The sequence below is a fragment of the Manacus candei genome, unplaced genomic scaffold (genome assembly GCF_025592945.1).
Source record: "Manacus candei isolate 608988 ecotype Guabito, Panama unplaced genomic scaffold, ASM2559294v1 h1tg000049l, whole genome shotgun sequence".
In the NCBI taxonomy this organism is placed as follows: Eukaryota; Metazoa; Chordata; class Aves; order Passeriformes; family Pipridae; genus Manacus; species Manacus candei.
In genome coordinates, this window is record NW_026138097.1 from 6,805,643 (window position 1) to 6,822,028 (window position 16,386).

A 16,386-nucleotide genomic window follows, 5' to 3' on the forward strand; every position below is an offset into this window, starting at 1 on the left:
GATATCTGATCCCAATGTTTTCTTATTCATCTTTTTTTTCTTTTTTTAATAATTTTTGGCAAATTAAAACAATTTGGTTAGCATCAGGAGAACTCCTTTTTTTGTTAAGCCATATGGCATTTTGTTAGGAACAAATGCTCTATTTATTAATTTTTGTTTGGTTTGTGCAGTGTTATAAATAACATGGCATTTGTGTTTTGTGTTTTCTGGTCTGTGTTTCACTGCTGTAGGCAGGCTAGCCTCTGATTGAAGTGAAGTGTTACGGATTCTTGTTTTCTTTTCTAAGCAGACTATTTTGGAGCTGCAAATGGGAGCTGAAAGTTTTCCAAAGTCAGGATGTTATAACCAAATCTGCTTTTTCTTCCAGACATTCCCCTGCAAATGGCTTGTGGGAGGTAACGACTTAAAAGGTTGCAGGAGAGATACCTTCTGTACCCTCTTCCCCTCTTCCCAAACCCAAATGCAGTATTCAAAATACTCATTGACAGGCTGGACTTTATTCCTGATGGAACTTTTGAGCTCTTAAGTGATTTTATTCTGCTTTTATATCCCCAATCATTTAAAGAACTGTCGTTATTTTTAACATATATGAAAGTCAAGTGCTAATATATGAAGAAATGTCTCTGAAACTGTGTCAATCTAATCAGATTTTTTGATTCAGAAAACCTGTGTTATGGTCTATTACTTGGCCATGATGAGGGGAAGTTGTGGTGAATTTCCACTGATTCTTGAACAAAAAGAGACCAGGCTAATTCTCCTCTTTTTAGTTCCTTTCTCTGTTTAGTTCCTGTTGCCTGACATAAAAAAAAAAAGAAGAAAAAAGAAGCAACTTTCAAAGTAGATAACAGTCAATAAGTTTTACTAGTTTTTCTGTTGTTAAAAATAACTTAGGAGTTTTGAGTTCATTGACTATCTGAGCACAATTAGCCCTACGTTTGTGACTGTAGCAGGATGTAATTACATCAGGGCACCACATACCTCCTGTTGCTATTTGTGCTGAAATGTCTGGTCCAACCACTACAGGATTTCTCAACGGAAGTCACCGTCTAATGTCTGATTCTCTCTGTGTCTTCTAGCTTGCAGGGTATTTTTGGGTTTGTGTGTTACGCTGCAAACATGCAGAGTCATAACACTGATGTGAGAAAATCTACAGTGCAAACAGGAAGCGAATACTGCCGTGTCTTTCTTCTTGTGTTGGTTTTGTGCTGAGTACCAGCCCATGTTCTTCAGACTGCTGCTCTGCAGCCCTTCCAGTGTGCTACTGTTTGTAAGCTATTCTGATGGATGGTTGCAACTAGTCTTAAAACAGACTGGTTTACCTGGGAGGAGGAAGAGGGGCTTCACATATCATACTTTTTTTACAAGATCCTCCTTTTTGGTCAGTTTTGTTCTTTCAGGTGAAGGAAGAAGAAAGGCATAATGACCAAGAAGTGGCTAATGTTGTGTGCAAAGACTGACAGAAAATCAGAGACTTGAGGCCGTTGCAGCCAGGTTTTGAGCAGAGGGAATGAAGATGCTGAAAAGCTTTGATTAGAGTAGCGTTAGTCCTGGATAAGATGGATCGAGCCTAAATATCTGGCTGCTATCACTGTTCCACAAAGAGAAGCAATGGAAAATGTTTTGGATTTTTTTTCTCTTTTGAATGCACTTTATAAGCTCTTTCTACATCTAAATAATTCCAGAGGTATTTTGTAAAAATTATGGTTTGTTGGCTGACTGCAGGCACAACGTACTGATAGGTGGTTTTACCTGTACTTGCTGTCACTTCCAAGTCAATACACAACATACAAGGAATGGGAATGAATCAGATCGTTTCATGAGAGAAGTGAATGCTTTTTTCCAGCATGTCATTTATTTATTTAGCAAATGAAGATGGGTATACAGCATGTTTATGAAATCTACTACCAGTAGTAGACAACAGCAGTGCCGTAGGGCATTTAGCAATCCGCCTTTAGTCTAGTGTCTGATCAGCAGTGCTGGTGTCTCTGAGAATTTAGTTCCAACAGCAGAGTAAATAACTGCTCTTTCAGGTTTTAAGTGCAGTTGAAAAATACCAGCTTTTTCTCTTTGTGGTCAGTTGCAATTTGTGAAGACTTGACACTTACTGCTACTACATGAGCAACTCCTTATGTTGAGCTCAGCTGTAAGGAAAGCGCTTGCTTTTTAGGAGGTTTGTTGTCATTGGATACTGCAGTACTGATTTACATTACTGGGAAGTGCTATTTTTACTGCAAATCTGCCTCTGCCTCTGGCAATACCAGCTATTTGAGCACAGTTCCTGCCTCCTGCTTCTCAAGTTGGCATCTCTGTTGTCACCCAGCCAAATGCTGCCATTTGTTTATTTCTGCATCTCCAGGTTGCTCTAAGGCGCTGCTCACCTCTAACCTGCTCGCTCACTTGCACTAAGAGCAGTTGTGCTGTCCTAATAGACCATATCCTCCATATGAACAAGGTGAGCATTTCCTGCCTTCCACATCTCCCCAGCTTAGCTTTGGGCTATTTCAGGAAAGATACCTGTGTATTTACTCCTAAATTCTGCTTTGCTGTGTAGCCAGTGCTGCACAGAACAGCTTCATTTGTGTGACTTCGCAGATGTCAGGAAGAGAGAGCATGAAGTTGGTCTTTGTGAGATAGGTTGGGACATTTTTGCTGCATGCAGCCTCTTTGTGCTGGACTGTCCAGTCTCAGGTGGTCTTGGTGGTGGGCCCTGACTGCCTCATCTGTGTTGACAACGCAGCATTTTCTCTCACATTGTGAGGCCAAGGGCCAGACGTGCACCAGTAACCTGTGACCTGCCAGCTCCCAGCACCTGGCACACAGCACTGCAAAGGTTGATGGGCTGAGGCCAGTTGTACGAGGCTCAACAAGACCAAATGCCAAGTCCTGCACTTAGGTCACAACAACCCCATGCAGCGCCACAGGCTGGGGGAAGAGTGGCTGGAAAGCTGTCTAGTGGAAAATGAGAATAATACAAGAACTGCCTCTCTTCCCCAAGTGACTGGGTGAAGTTGAGAAGCTGTGGACAAAAACTGGCTTCTCTCTGCCACGTGGCATCCTGAAGTACCATGATGGCTGGAAGTATGAGAACAGTGATGGTGTATCCATGCGATCCATCACGCGTAGTCATGCATGCACCATTGCGTTGTTGTGAGTGACATTGCGTATGCAGCAAGGACAAAGCAATTGCAAAGCCCAGATAGGGGGAGAGGACCATTACTGTACTGAGCCTCTGGAAATGAGGACCTGACAGAAGTCATGTTGATGGTGTAAACTTCATTCACCCCGGTCTCCCAACCTCCTGAAGCATGGAGCTGTGATGTGGTAGTGGGGCAGGGGTAGCTCTATTCCCCATCAGATGCCACATGGACACTTGATGGGTTTCTCAGTGAGCTGAAACTTTCAGGCTGTGTGTGTAAATGGGTTCTGGTTGAGAGGGGAGAGAGCCAACAGCAGTAGCTTTTCCCCTCCCTGGGGTGGGCAGTGGAGGAATGAGACACATACTTAATTAGAGAGGGTGCTTTGTAGCCCCTCCTCCCCCACCCACTACCAAAACCTTGCCACGCAAACCCAATACAACCCTGAACACCCTTGTCTCTGGTTCTAGTCCTCTGTCTGTCCATCCCAAAATCAGATTGTTTCCAAGGACTTGTGTACCATGTTCCCATTTCTCTTTCCGTTCCTGTCATTCCCTGTCCTGCTCTAGTCTCTTTTTTCTGTCCTGTTCTCATCTGACCAACCTTTTGACTTCTCTGATGTCTCCTTGGCTTTTCTCTGTGGATCTTCATTGCCTTGTCTCACGTCTTGCGTGTCTGTCCCCATTTCCTTACCAAGTGGTTAGTGGTTACCCCACACACCTTTCGATCTGTGCTGGACATGTCCCTTTTGTTCAGTCCCTCTCTCTCCTCTGGAGAGCAACTGGCACTCCCACGGTCACTGATTTGCATCAGCCCTGCGCTCTGAGAACCTTGGTGCAGCTGCAGTACGAAGTTTTGTGGGACATCAAGTGTTTTCGGTTTGTTTTTTTGTCTTTTTTTTTCAATTTTATAGTACCTTGGTGATTGGCAGGTTTTCTCTGCTGTTTTATCTAAGCTACTGGACAGAGGAGGATGTATATTTTTTGGCTCAGTGGCAGGCCAGTGGTGGTAGCTCTTTAAACTATCTGTTGCATTTTTTAAAATCAGTTTTGCCAAGGTCAAGTTGAGTTTTTCCTGTGTGTAGAGCATTGTCATGTCCTATAGAGAACTCCAGGCATGATGATGATTCCTTGAGTGTCAGGCGTATGACCTGAAGAGTGGGACTCTGAAACATCAAAGGCTGTTGGAGCATGCCCCAAGTTACCCAGCCAGTACTGCAGAATGTTGAGTTCACAGGTGGCTTCCTAGCAAAACCCAGAATTGCTTTGGCAAACTTGGCACAGCACGTGACATGGCTGGAGGTGTGCTTGGCTCCTGTGATGCTGCTGAACCGCAGGTGTCCGTAAGGTTTCCCTCAGTGATTGATTATTCTTTCTTTGTGGGGGTTAACTCTTTTGTGGGCTGTACATTTTCTGACAGTGTATATCTTGTTCTCCACATCTGCACTGCGCTGTAGGATCACTTAAAAAAGCCAGCTAGCTTTCTCCATGGGGAATATGTGACAAATATCCTTTGCATGTTAAATTCCCATTCAGCTGTTCCATGGCATCCCTGAATTGCCTATCTGTCAACAGTGAGCAGTTGGTTTTATTGGCCAGGTTGGGCATGTGCTTTTAGTGAGGGTCCCCAGCCATGCCAGGACAGATTCACGATTAAATTGTGACCAGTTGCCCAGCAAACACTGAGGAGCTTAAAATCAGAGGAGGAGGAAAGTTTGCTGCCAGCAAGCAAGGTGCCAGTTTTATTACCCTCGGCGCTTATTGCCCTTCCTGATTAAAATCTCAGTCCCAACCACTGCCTGCGTCTATAAAGCTCCTCTAAGTGTGAAGTGAGGTGACTTGGAGTGACTGGGAATGTGCACAGGGCAGGTGGTGCATGCTGTTTGCACCAAGCACAAATGATATTGTGGGTTCAGCAGTTGTTTTCCTTTTCTGATTATTTATTTACATTTTTAGAATGACCTTGGGTGGGGAATGGCTGCTCACTCAACCCTATGTCCTTGCTTGCACTTCTAGACAGAGACTCTTTGGAAGGTCCCAGTTGTGGACTTGTTTTATGCTCTCAGCTGCATGACCTGAGTTACAAAAAAGCTCTTGTTTCCGTAGTGCAATGGGGCTGTATAAACTGATGCTCTTGGCCACCCTTCCCATATGGGGATAGAGTGGACTGCAGCATTTGGCTTGCAATATAGCATTGTGTGCTTCTGTCCAAAATACGAATTGTGCTAACTCCTGCCTGAATGCTTGAAAAATGAACATAAAGTCCTACCCTGCTGCATGGACCTGACGGTGTTTGATGAATTGGAGTCTGTGCTGGCAAAATGTAATTGCTTGTAATTATGACGAATCATGCGCAGTGCTCATACTGTGAACTACAAAGCTTTTGTCCACTGCCGCTTATGCAGCTGCTTAAAAAGCTCTCCTGATAAAGTGCATGAAGCTCAGAAACAGCCTTCAAGGTTTGGTTATTTGCATTTTGTTGAGGACACTGAAAAAAATTCGGTCTGTTTGAACTCACTTCTATTCCCCAGAGTTTCTCCCGATGTGGGGGAGCAGAAGCTGGACTGCAGGACACGGGATGGCTCAGCAGTATAGCAAAATGAAAGCAAGGAAGGCTATTAAGAGCATTGCTCTTGATCTGTGTCCTTGATAAAAATCCCTAGTGATGTTCATCCTTCCAGTAACAGCTGCAGGCACGTTGTTTCTCCTCTTTCTGTATTACTGGATAATCTGTATTTCTACTTATTTTGGGTTTGCATTTTCTGCAATAGGGAGTGGTTTCTTCTATCTACCAGAAGTGTTTGTTTCAGCAGACTGTAAAAAGGTGTGCATGCATGAGGGAGCGAGTCTGTGTGTTACCTCACCTTGCTTGAGCACAGAATGGCACGCACAAGAAGTAACTGCTGGGGTGAATTGCTATTGTTTTCCATGTGCTGTACTACTTTGGTTTATGGTCCATGCTGTCAGCATGTGGCAGTCATGTTTACAGAGCACCACTGAGTCAAATGTCCTAGCTGGCTATTTTAAAATGTTGGGTACCTTCATAGCTACAGGTATTTGGAGCTGTAATTGCTGAGATAAGAGTGCTGCAGTTTGTGGAGTAGAGAATTTGATGCTCCCTTCCAGGTACAGTGCTGCATGTCTTGACTAGGCATGCTGTCTGCCCATGTGAGGGGAGTCCCAACCCACTGTTGAGTATAAAGCCTTGCTGAAAAAGGGGGATCCTCTGACACAGCAGGTCTAATTTGAAGCGAAGTTCTTCTCAGTAAATACTCTTCTCTTCCTTTCTGTCTTTCAGCATCAAGATGGTGCTGATGTGGACCAGTGGGGACACATTCAAGACTGTTTACTTCATCCTGAATCAGGCCCCTTTCCAGTTCTCCATCTGTGGACTCCTGCAGGTTTTTGTGGACATCGCTATCCTGTTGCAGGTTTACTTGTACAGCTACTACCCTCAGAAACCTGTGTCCCACACTGCACACCCAGCCAGCACCAAGGCCCTGTGAGGAACTTAGCTGGACAGGTTGCAGGTCAACAGCGCTGTGGAGTCAGCCATGGCAGCTCCTCTTCCACTTGTAAATACTCTGGGGTTGCTGAGTTGAAAGCAGAAAAGAGAACAAGGGTTGAAAACCTGGCTGCACTTCCAGCTCAGGAAGTTTTATTTTAAATAACTTGCTCGCTCTGTTTTCAGACTTAGCTGTACAGAACTGTTCTTGGTGGGGGGAGGGGCACTTTATTTTTGCATACGTACCTATGAGCCTTATCAACTCACAAATGTTTGTATATTTAATCACAAGGGCTGGATGGTTTGTGTTTTTAATGCTATTTAAAAATGTTACACCACAGAAATTATAGGATATTTTGTCTGAACTTTTACCTATTTATATAATATAAAGTCTGTATATTGGCAGGAAGTTTGTGGCATATACTAGCATTCAGTATCTCCACGATGGAGGAAGAAGAGCAAATCCAGGAGCTTTCTCTTTTCTCTGTAAGGGTGTCCGGTGACAGAGAAGGTGAGGGCAGGAGGCCCTGCAAAGAGGTGAGCAGCCAGAAATGAGCTGGTCATCAACATGCTAAAAAGTGAGCAGGTGTTCAACCCCACTGCAGGATCAGTGTGGCAGGAGGGCACATTAAGGAGGTGATGAAGGGGGCCTGAGTATGGATGATGCTGGAGCCATGATGGTGCTGGCACAGCCAGTCAAGTGGTCAGCCAAAAGGAGGAGCCAGCAGGAGACTGCAGGTAACTTAGGTAGTCATGCTTTGAAATGATGGGGTTTGGGAATAGCCCATCTTGCACTTGGGGGGCAGCACTGCCCCTGTGGCTGTACACAGGACAGAGCTGGTCTATAGGATGACTTTCACAAACCAAGGGCCCAGCAGATGTGTGTTGCCAGTATTGCCAAGCCAGTATTTCTAGATGGCAATTGAACCACAAAGGTAGAAGCAGGTCCACTTCCATTGGCTCAGATATTGAAAAGTTTGAGACACAGAAAAAGCTGTATCCTGTGGAGTAGGACTAGCACCTGACAGCTTGATTTGTTGAGGCTGAGATTCACGTTCATGTTGTTTAATGCTAAACAAGAACCAGTTTATGTTTTGGGGTGTTTCCTGCATTGACCCAGCAAGGAAGGAGTCCACATTTTCATTTTACTGTTGTGAACTTTTAGGCTCTTGGAAGAATCAGCAGGCTGTACTTAGACAGAGGGACTGAAAAAGCTGAAAGAGCAAAGTTTATGTAGATGATGTCTCTAATGACTGTTAGGTCACCGTGCTCTTTCTGAGAGCTGCGTGTCACCAGCAGCTGCAGGTGGTGTGGGCCCACAGGGGACTGTGACTGAGCTCTGGGCTTCTGCCAGCTGAAGTCATGAAACCGCCCCAGGTGGTATGAGGTGGCCACAGTGAGACCCTTAGTCCCAGGAACAGCTATGCCTCTGCTGCTTCCTTCTTCATGAGGCTTCCTCCCCCTGCCCAGTGAGTCCTGTCTGACCACAGGAGGGATGTTAGAGCTGGCATAGATTTTTCAGAATCACATTTTTTTCCGAGAATAGCCCAAAAGTTTATGTTTTCTTACTGATGGCAGCAAGTCTGAGGTTTGATAACTTCAGTGTATAAATCAGATACTTCCCCTACTGTGCTTTATTTGGGAACCTCACAATTTGAGTCTGGACTGTTTTCATCTCTGGCAAACTGTCCAGTGGAGGGGAATCACCCTCTGCCCAGGCACTGACTCCACGCTCTTTGTTCAATACCATACTCTTTTAGGCCTGAAGTGACCTTACAAAGACAATGTACTCGACATGGCAGACTATGAATGTTTTGTTCCTCTTTCTTCTCCAATGTTCTGGTTGTGTTACAGGAACATCTGGGCTTTTGTCTTTTTTAATTGAAAACTTACTTAACAACTGGCTTCTTCAGTATGCTGCTTTAATGAGGATTGTATTTCTACTGTTTGCAAACAAACACTTTCTTGTGTGTTTTAATGGTCTGAAGGGTTTTTTTAATAACTTGTAATGGTAAGATTTTTGTACGTGGTGGTCCTTTTCTAATATTCTGTGAAACGGGGATGTAAGAAATTAATGGTTTGTAAGAAACATACTTCTGTATGTTGTAGCTTCACCTGGGAATGCACACTTTTGGCCACCCCTTTGGCTTTGAACTACAGATATTACTGAGGATATAACAACTTCTGTTTTTTCCTTTTGGGACTCTTCCTTGGGCAGATTCTTGAGTCTGTCATCAATACCCAAGCCAGCAAGCTCTGCAGACCAGACTCATTCACACCAGAGCTGCAAATGCTGGAAGAGAAGCCAGTGAAACCATGTCTGAGTCATCTTCTGTATGTGGCATTTAGCAAGGTAGGACTCTTGGCCAGGAACTCTTTAACTTCATCTTGCAAGGTACTTTAGGGACAAAGTGTTACAGAACTTCGGTTTTGTTCTCTAATTGTCAGGAAGTATCTGTATCCATGATCACCTCAGAGAATAAGAAATCAATTACTTTAAATACATCTCTTTGAATGTATGGCACATTTCATGGAGTTTATTTTTTCTGTCAGTTGCAATGTTTTTTTTAAATAAAAATTACCTATTATATATAAATTGCAGTGTTGCTTTGTTTTGTTCAGGTACAAAATGTGTGCTTCTTACCTCTTACTATAATTCATCTTGTCTACAGCACTGTCAGGTAGGAATAATTTGTTTGCTTTTCCCCTCTGATGAGTGGGTGAGCACAAGGCATAAATTGTCCTGAGGCCATGATGCACAACAGGGATTCTGGATTTCTGTCCCCTGCTCTTCCATAGGTAAACTTAACCCTCGTGACCACATAACTCATTTCTTCTTGGGATGCTCATAGTAAAAACAAATTTACTAACAGATTATTAGGTAGCTTTAAAAAAAACCATTTCATGAAAATATGCGAGATTGAAGATGGGACACAGATGGGGGACATGCTCTTTGCAGCCTCTTCTGCAGCACAGAAGATGAGGAGGAAGATGAGCGTTCATCTCATGGCCAACTACTGTCCCAAGAGGAGTCTTGGCCACCCTCCCTGTTGATTCAGAATGGAAAAATGAGCCAAAACTGTCAGGACCAACCTTGTGGCCACTGTGTACCTTCTGGATCTTGCCAGGCTGCTGTTGCAGGCTGTTCAGCTGCTCTGGCATGGGGAGGTGGTTTTGCTGTTGCTATGTGCAATGGCTGTGGAAGCTGGAGAAGAAGACTTGAGGAGGAAAGATGGTTGGAGGCACAGGAGAGAAGGTCAGGAAGGGCAGAAGGAGAGAGGTGGGAGAGACTGAGCTTGCTCAAATAAGGGGCTGAAGGGAGAGACTCCCAGAGGGAAGGAAATGAAGGAAAATCAAGACCTGAAGGGCAAAGTTAGGTAAATCAGCAAAGTGGGGAGAAAAAGAGGAGGACAATGAGGATGGGGAGTAAAACCTGCTAGTTGTGTTAACACTCTGCTGGCAGTGGAGACAATAACCCACAGAGTTCCCACAATGGCTGAGCCTGCTCATTACTCACAGTGGCTGCACCATCTGTCCCAAATAGCACTGGTGTTACTAGCTGCTGTTCTGGCTTACTGGTGGGAAGCCAGTGGTGGGGCTGTCCCTAAATGAAACAACAGGGAACCCCATCTCTGGACACTGCAGCAGCCCGGCCCATGTCCTGCTGGCTGTGCTGGGCCTGGCCACCCTCAGGCAAATCTCTCCCTTGGCTGTGCACAGCAGATAGTGCTCTGCACTGCAGTTCCATACAGGAAGAGATTTCATGGTTAGATGTTTGGGATGCATGGAGTTAGGTGCAATTTAAAAACATTTTAAGACAAAAAATAAAGCTCACATTTGGCACTGGGTAATAAAAGTTGGCCCACAAGTTCTGTTTGTTAAATATGGTTGTGATCAGACTCACTCTTGAGAGCCAAGCAGGGTTCAAGGACCTGACTGACAACTGTAGCTTTATTGGAGGCTTTCTGTGACAAAGCAGGCATTAATGTGTAAGTCAACAATATGCCAATAAATAAACAGACTGCCCGGATGCCTGTGGCAACAGCAGTAAATAAGAGACAGGGACTAGAACAAAATGTGTCCTGGAGCAGGGGCAGGTTTCCCTGTAAACAGCCTTGTAGAGCAGCCAGTCCCCCAGTGGATGCCAGCATTTGGAAGTGCCCTGATAGCAAACACAGACTTAGGACTTCAGATCTCTGTCCCTGCCCCTTCGGTGTCCCAGCTTATGTGGATTTGGCTCTTGTAGGTGCTGGCTTAGCTGTGCTATGAAACTAAGGGGCTTTGCTCAGCCTCATATGGGCTAGCAGAATCATGCTGGATTTCTCTATCCATCAGCTCTTCCATGAGCCTCTGTCATTTTCCAGCCCAAGGCTTCATAGCCTTCTAAGGCTGTGGCTCGTAGGGAGAGCCAGGGAGAGCCAAGGATGCTTTGCCTCCCTGAAGCATCTGCTGTGAGGCTGCCATAGCCTGTGCCCATTCTGGCCTCATCACTGTGAGACAGCAACTTCTGTCCAGCTTGCAGCAGAGGGGATAATACCAGTGTCAATGGTTTTTTATGACTAGTGTTTAATTGAAGTTGCTATGAGGTAGGAGATGGCTGTGCACATGTGCTGTATGAGCAAAGTTGTGTTTGACTTTGTGCCATTCCCTTTAACTCTGTCCCTTTACCGGTTAATGCATCCTTAACTCTCACAGTCATGGTTTTTAGGTGATTATTGTTGCCAGCTACCAGAATTTGTAGGTCCAGGTCCATGCATGTTGTCACCAAGGTGGACATGTAGAAGAGGCAGCTTTGCTCACATGTGTTGTGAATCTCTGTCCCATATGAGAGACAGGAATTTTTTTTTCCTTTTCTTTTTTTCTTTTTCCTTGGGGCAAAACTGGTGTTCTACAATCATGAAGCACTAGGTTGTTCAGTGAAACAAGTATAACTACCCGCTGGCATTGGTATATGTGTAGACATGTGTGGCATTTATTATAGTTATTATAGCTAGAGATAAATGACCATAATCATCTACGTGCTGTGTGAAAGAAAAACAACCACCATACACAACAAAACCAACACTCTCCAGCAGCTGATCAAAAGTAATAAGCATCACCCATAACAACAGCTGCCCTGGGTGAAACTCACTCTCCTCTGAGTATCTTTTATGTCTGGCAATGTGTGCATCACAACTTTATACAGCTTCCAAAAATAATTTGTTTAAAAGGTTCCTGGTTTATATTTGTTTCCTCATCTGTCATCTCAATAGATGAAATGAAACTTTATTAAAAGCCAGGCTTTGACTAACGGACATAATGAGTGGGTTTTGTCACTTTAGTAAAACTCTGTGCATGCTGGAATGAATTATGTGCCTTTTGAAAAATACAAAGAACTTGCTATTGTAGGACAATAGCAACTTGATGGAGCACAGCAATAATATGATGTGTGTCATCCGTCTGTTTTTCTATACAGCTGCTGAGCTGCAGTTTGCTGTCCCAGTGCTGGTTTTTTTCATGCTGCAGGGCCAAAAGTAGCATTCATTCATGGTTATTTGCTAGCACTGCAGGCGTGAAACTCTTCATTCTGCAAGGATGTCTACTCCAACATGGTTTTTCTAAGATTAAGCTAATGCTGCTGACAATTTGTGGGCTTCACCACCTTGAGGAGATGTATTCTGCACCGTCCATGCACACTAGCCATGGCCCCTTCTTTCACACCAGAGCATGAACTAGCACCTTTGTGTGCATGAACCAAAGTACCATAAAAGGTGAACTTGTGGGTGTGAATCTGCTGGGTCTCATGTGAAGACTGAGCACCCAAATGCCACCAGAAAATGCAGTGCTGCCCCTTATCACCATGCCACACTTTGCCCCCTCACACTGCTCACTTTGCTAGTTTGCAAGCAGCCGGCTGCAAAGCTGTATCCCTGATGCCAAATCTTAATAAACCTTAATCCAAGAAGTGCCTGCATCAGGATTAAAAAAACAATAAAATCTTTCATGAGTCACAGCAACCCAGTGCTGGTATTGCTTTGCCAGTAGTCTGAGTCAGCCCAAGCACCATCCACCAGCCCTTGGCCCTCCTCAGTGGCACAAGGAGCGGATGTGTTCCCGGTGGTGGTGGGCTGTGAAGGATGGGCAGAGCCCTGGTGAGTGAGGCTGTGTTTGGTTTGCTTGTAGTTCAACACATCTGGGGGTTTGGAGACCCAGTGCAGCCTGTAGGGTCTTGCTGTCTCCCTGTCTTCCAGCGCTCAGCAGCGAGCTGTGTAACACACCTGCTGCTCTGAGCTCTGTAACCTGGCCCAGTGACCCTGCCATGCTGCCCAGGGCTCTCTGGCCTGACTGTGACTGCAGAGGAGCAGTATCAGCACTGCTGTGGGCCAGACAGAGTCAGCAGCATGGGACCCTGGCTGGAGGACTGGTGGGCATGGCTTCACATCAGCATGGCAAAACACCACCTCCCCCTGCACCCAAATCATCAAACACATGCATTCAGCTACAAAGCTTTTATTTTTTATTAAAATAAAGTGTAACCTTTTAATTTCCCTTGCTTTGTTCCTATAAGGAATGGCTTAATATGAGAGTTTGCTAATGTAGGATTGGTGTGTTACAATGTACACTGAGGCAAAAAAACCCCCCAAACCAGACAAATCCCATCTTCAATGCATCAGCTTTTGTTCCTTTCCTGGCAGGAGGAGAATATGGAAGGTGACACTGCATGGCTTTAGTACAAATGGGGTCATAGTTACCAGAGGCTGTTATGTTCCATCTCCCTCCGTTCCCTGATCATATCCTGCCTGTAGGAGCACTGAAAGACCCACACAGTATCCTGACTTGGACCACCTACACAGCTCCTCCAGGGTGGGGGCTGGAGAGTTCACAACATCAGTAAGCAAACATGCAGATGCCATCATATGATTAATTTTCCCTTTAAATTGACTTAAATCTTTCAAGAATAATAAAAAAGCCAAAATGCTAATTCTAATGACAGGATTGTCTTTTTCTTAGTAGGAGGAAAAAAAAAGGCTACTGCTAACTAGAGCACAGCTGCTACATTGCAGCTCGGGCCAGAGCCCACTGGAGGTGTCTCATTGACTTCACTGGGTTTGGACTACTCCCGTTTGCACTTGACTGCAGTCAGTGCAGTCACCACTGCTGAGGAAGACTGCAGAGCTGGGAGTCACTGCTGGTTTAACATCACCCTCCCTTTCTTGGGCTGCATATAGTTCAGCTTGGTTCAGTCATCTGCTAAACATATTGTTTTATACACGAGAGACTGAAATACTTAACAGAAAGTGGGGAAATTGCATGATTTGTAATGATATTTGTTATATTCAACTGTTAGCAAAGGAAAAAAAAAACAAGTTAACGTTCAGTACCACAGTCAGAAAGATTGTTTGTATGTATATTTCAGTCATGGGACTAAGATACAAAGCTTAGGATGGTAAATACACGTCTCTACTAAATAATGCAAACTTTTCTAGCACACCAGTCAGCGCTGGCAGCCCTGGCTGCGCTGCCTCATCTGTAGAAGACAAAACCAAGCCCCCTGGCAAAGCTGAAGGGATGCTTCTGCCCTTCTCTTGCCCTCATCGCCCCTTGGCTTGTCTGAGGTTTGTGTTCCTTGGTGAAGCTGCCAAAACAAACATGCTTTGGGGCATCGCAGCGTGGGGAGCCCCCTCACTCAGCCCCTCATATGTGAGTGCCACCGAGCAGGGCAGGGAGGAGGTGGCACGCTGGTTACTCTGCCAAATGGCACCCTGGTACAGGCTGTGCTTCATGTTACATTCTCCTAGCTGGCTACGTTCAACAGCTGCTCCTTGGGGATACCCAAAAATACCTGTTCAATAGAAAAAAAAAGCCCTAAGAAAAGCAATGGAGCAGAGCTGTACTTGGCAGAGTTTCTAGGGGTACTTTTCAGAGGGCTCTTAAGATCAAAAGTTGGTCTTTAGAGACAACTTTGTATGTGTCTGCCCCTCATTTATGCAGTTCAGGAGGTTCTTCTTTCAGAAGTGACCTCCCTTGTCCACTGCTTCTTGTGCTGCCAATGTATGTTCGCATCTGTTCAGGGTCAAGAACTTCTCGTCTTACTGGTCCACCATGGGTGGACTGTCCTGTCCAGCAACACTTGGTGGGAAGGTGGCACTGAGCCCCCTTGTACTGTCATCACCTGGGAGTTCAGTGTTCTCTGGTAGCTTGCGCACTTGCCTGCTGGCTGCTCGTTGCTGCTGCTCCTTCAGCTCACTGTAGGAACGGGAAAAGGTGTGAAAGATGGATGTGACTGGGAAAGCCATCAGCAAAATCCCGCTTAAGATACTGCTCAGGGCTACCACCTGTCCAGGGATGCTACGAGGCACCATGTCCCCGTAGCCAACAGTTGTCATGGAGATCACAGCCCACCAGTAACTGGTGGGGACGCTGGTGAATTCTTGCTTGGCTCCCAGTTCACTTTCAGCCAAGTACACCAGCGGTGAGAAGAGGGCCATGGCGACACAAAGGAAGAGCAGGAGGAGGCCAAACTCCCTGGTGCAGCGGCGCACAGTGAGCCCCAGCGTCTGCAGCCCCAGCGAGTGCCGCGCCAGCCTCATCACGTACAGGATGCGCAGAGCCCGCAGGAAGCGCAGCACCAGGCCCACTCTCTCCAGGTACTTGTTCCCAGATCCCCCGCCAGGCTTGCTGCTGTTTTTTGTGGAGACCGTATCCACAATGAGAGAAATATAGAAAGGCAGAATGGCCAGGATGTCGATGATGTTGAGCGGAGTTTTCAGGAAAGCACACTTGTTCTCTGCCTGAATGGATCGCAGCAGGAACTCAAATGAAAACCATGCCACACACACCGTCTCCAGCACAAAGATGTCATAGCACTTCCGTGAGCATTCACCCTGGGGAGAAGAGGAGCAGGGAACACATAAAAGGGGAGAGAAAGAGATTTAGCCAGGGAATGAACCAAAGAAACAGAGAGTGGCAGTTCTTAAAGAAAAGTACCACGTGAAATAGGAATTGTGACGTAAAATCATGACTGCTGAGAGCAGTTGGAAGGGATAACTAAAACCAGAGGTACTAGCTACATGTTTGGCTGCAGGACAGGTCAACAATGCTCTGGAGTATCCCAAGGCTGCCAAGAATCTGGTGTGATGTTATCAGCTGTGAGCCAGACAGCCCACTGCTAAAAGGCCAGTGGCTCATGCTTAATTTCTAACCGAACGTTTAACACCCTTTAGAAAGGGTTAGTACAGAATTCATGGATTTTAAGAAATGTGCAATTCCTCCTTCCCTTCCTGATCAATAATAAATTGCTTATAAATGGCTCATAAGCACCTAGAGCATTTTAAGTTATATGCTTGGAGTTATCTATATTATTCACTGAATATAGAACATATTTTATATTCCAGTGAGCATTTATTAACAGTCTAGCCCTACAGCCAAAAGCTTAGATAAAATATGATAAATATAGGTATTTCTAGAAGAAAAAATACCACAAAATAGAGGGGGGGTCCAGAGAGATAAGTATTTTTAGTTACCTCACCTGTAACAACCAGTGACCACAATGCCGCCTTCAAGCTTTCTGAGGCACTGGAAGTGGTGCTCTTCCCTGCAGGCTTGTTTAGTGGCAAATAAAGAGAACTCTGGCTCTTTAGTTATGATGCCTGTAAACAAGCCAGCCTTGGTGCATTGGAGCAGCAATAAACAATAATGCTGATGATGGCTGCTCTTCAGTTATTAATTCAACAACACAAATACTATGACAATTCTCTGCTACATCACT

The 16,386-nt window shown here is 45.2% G+C and overlaps 2 protein-coding genes across 7 annotated transcripts in view; one reads left to right on the top strand and one right to left on the bottom strand.

Moving 5' to 3' along the window:
* The window catches only part of SLC66A2 (solute carrier family 66 member 2), a 73,491-nt gene extending 64,257 nt beyond the window's left edge, over positions 1–9,234 (top strand). For all 4 annotated transcript variants that reach the window (XM_051798930.1, XM_051798932.1, XM_051798933.1 and 1 more), the window contains one exon: positions 6,432–9,234. In XM_051798930.1, coding sequence (XP_051654890.1) covers positions 6,432–6,639 — 208 coding nt within the window. In that variant the 3' untranslated portion in view covers positions 6,640–9,234. The remainder of the gene's footprint in view (positions 1–6,431) is intronic.
* A 2,700-nt stretch (positions 9,235–11,934) lies between these two features.
* The window catches only part of KCNG2 (potassium voltage-gated channel modifier subfamily G member 2), a 58,337-nt gene continuing 53,885 nt past the window's right edge, over positions 11,935–16,386 (bottom strand). For all 3 annotated transcript variants that reach the window (XM_051798903.1, XM_051798901.1, XM_051798902.1), the window contains exon 3: positions 11,935–15,502. In XM_051798903.1, coding sequence (XP_051654863.1) covers positions 14,708–15,502 — 795 coding nt within the window. In that variant the 3' untranslated portion in view covers positions 11,935–14,707. The remainder of the gene's footprint in view (positions 15,503–16,386) is intronic.